The following is a 2471-nucleotide window of genomic DNA, read 5'->3' as shown; positions in this document are numbered from 1 at the left end:
CCGCCACATTTTAAGTGCATGTATGACGGCTGCCAACTCTAAGTCGTAGGCAGAATACTTCTGCTCATGTTCCTTCAACTTTCTCGACTCATAAGCGATCACTTTTCCCTCTTGCATTAACACACCGCCCACGCCTTCTCGACTTGCATCGGTACATACCACATAATCCTTATCAGGATCAGCTATACTCAAGATGGGAGCAGAGGTGAGCAAATGCTTAAGCCGTTCAAAGCTTTGCTGACATTCCGAATCCCATTTGAATGTCCTTCCTTTCTTCTGCAAGGAAGTGATAGGATATGCCACCCTTGAGAAGCCTTCCACAAATCTTCTATAATAACCGGCCAATCCCATGAATGACCTGATATCCGCCACATCCTTAGGTACGGGCCAATCCATTATGGTCTTTATTTTCTCAGGGTCCACTGCAATTCCTTCCTTTGTGATCACATGGCCTAAATACTGGATCTCCTCTTTATAGAAATCGCACTTGCTGAGTTTAGCATACAATTGATGCTCTCGAAGAGTTTGCAGTACCAACCGGAGGTGTTCCTCGTGCTCCTCCTTAGAACGAGAATAAATCAAAATATCATCGATGAATATCAGTACAAATTTGTCCAAAAATCGATGGAACACACTGTTCATTAAGCACATGAAAGTGGCGGGTGCATTAGTCAATCCAAAAGGTAACACTACAAATTCGTAGTGTCCATACCGGGTTCTGAAAGCTGTTTTAGCGATGTCCTCATCCTTAATTCTGATCTGATGGTAACCAGATCGCAAATCAATCTTAGAGAACACTGTCGCCCCCTTGACTTGATCGAAAAGCTCATCGATCCGAGGTAAGGGATATTTGTTTTTGATTGTGAGCTTGTTTAGCTGTCGGTAATCGATACACATTCGGAGGGTTCCGTCTTTCTTCCTGACAAATAGCACCGGAGCTCCCCATGGAGACACACTGGGACGGATATAATTTTTGTCTAGCAATTCCTGTAATTGCATTTTCAATTCGGTCAATTCGGGTACACTCATTCTGTAGGGTGCCCGCGAAACTGGTGCTGCCCCTGGTAGCAATTCAATGGTGAAATCGATATCCCTTTTTGGGGGTAGACCAGGAATCTCATCCGGAAACACATCTGCGAATTCTTTTATTACCGGAAGGTTGTCCAGCGTGGCCGTTTTATCCTTGGTTTCTGCATAACCCACCTGAATGGCATATATCTGGCATCTTTTTCTGATGCACTTCGCTAGCTGAGATGCAGTGATTGGCCGGACCTGCACTGGTCGTTTAATCCCTTGCATCTCTTGTTCCTTTCCAAAATCATCCTTGTATCGAATGATTTTCATCTTGCAGTTCACTAATGCCCAATGCTTTTCTAGCCAATCCATTCCGATTAGGACGTCATATGAACCAAGTGGAAGCATATTCAGATCTGCTACCACTGGCTGTCCTGCTATTGTTAAGGGGCAGTTATTAATTTTCGCCATTACTCGCCTTTTAGCCCCCGTAGCTAGCTGTACCAGCCAAGGGTTCCTGAATTTTTCAGGCTGTAACTTACACTGTTCAACTATCTTTGGGCTAATATAACTTAAAGTAGCACCTGGATCAATTAGAACAGTGATAGAAAGGTCTAAAATTTTACCTTCAAATTCTACCATGGTGGGCTGGTACTCTGCCTGACGGTCGTCCAAGGCTGCATTAATCCTTGGCACGCTTCGACCCACATCGCCGACGGTTGATGCCTCATGAATCTGGGATATCTGGTCAGTTCCCTTCCGTTGCGGACAGTTTTTGACGTAGTGCGGTCCTCCACAACCCCAGCACTGCACTGGGGGTCTGGTTACTCCCTCGCCGTCCACCTTGGCAGATGGTTCGCTCATTCTGGTTTCACCGATTGACTTAGATCTGAACGAACCTCTTGGTGCTGTTCTACTGTTCTGCCCTTTACTGCTTCCTTTAATTCCACCGCCTCGGCCTCCTTTACTGTTTCCAGCAGTTTTACTACTCTTTTTCTCACTCCATTTCCTGTTGGAAACGTCCCCTTTCTGTTTGTTCTGCTGATAACAGATTCTGGCCTTGCGAATAGCTTCATCCATTGTTTTAGGATTGTCAAATTCAATCCTTTCTCTCATATACATGGGTAAACTACTAACAAATCTTTGCACCTTGGCTTTTTCTTCCTTAAGGTAGGGCACATAACGAAGCAGGGAGGTAAAACGATTAATAAACTCATCCATAGTCTGCTGTCCTAATCGCAGATCGTGGAATTCCTTTGCCTTTTCATCATAGAAGCGCTCTGTCAAATATCTTTCTTTAAAGTATTTCTGGAACTTTTCCCACGTTATGGTTCGTTCGCTTACCCCTTTAACGATTTTAACCTCCTCCCACCACAGGGTTGCTTTTCCTTGTAACTGAAAAATAGCCAACCGTGCCTTCAGGTTATGGTCATATTCATACAGCTGGAAATATTTGT

General features: G+C 44.4%; 1 protein-coding gene across 1 annotated transcript; it reads right to left on the bottom strand.

Annotated features, from left to right (window-relative positions):
* Positions 1–496: 496 nt before the first annotated feature.
* Positions 497–1485, bottom strand: LOC149160365 (uncharacterized). Its single transcript, XM_089434599.1, has 2 exons — positions 957–1485; positions 497–561 (listed from the first exon to the last, which is right to left on the bottom strand). Exons 1-2 carry the CDS (start codon positions 1483–1485, stop codon positions 497–499), a joined length of 594 nt encoding a protein of 197 aa, XP_089290725.1.
* Positions 1486–2471: the final 986 nt, after the last annotated feature.

This window comes from Pinus tabuliformis, chromosome 5_2 (assembly GCF_031772625.1).
Source record: "Pinus tabuliformis cultivar Carrire ecotype Pingquan chromosome 5_2, CPIR1, whole genome shotgun sequence".
In the NCBI taxonomy this organism is placed as follows: Eukaryota; Viridiplantae; Streptophyta; class Pinopsida; order Pinales; family Pinaceae; genus Pinus; species Pinus tabuliformis.
The sequence above is the reverse complement of the archived record's forward strand: the minus strand, read 5'-3'. Positions and strand labels throughout refer to the sequence as shown.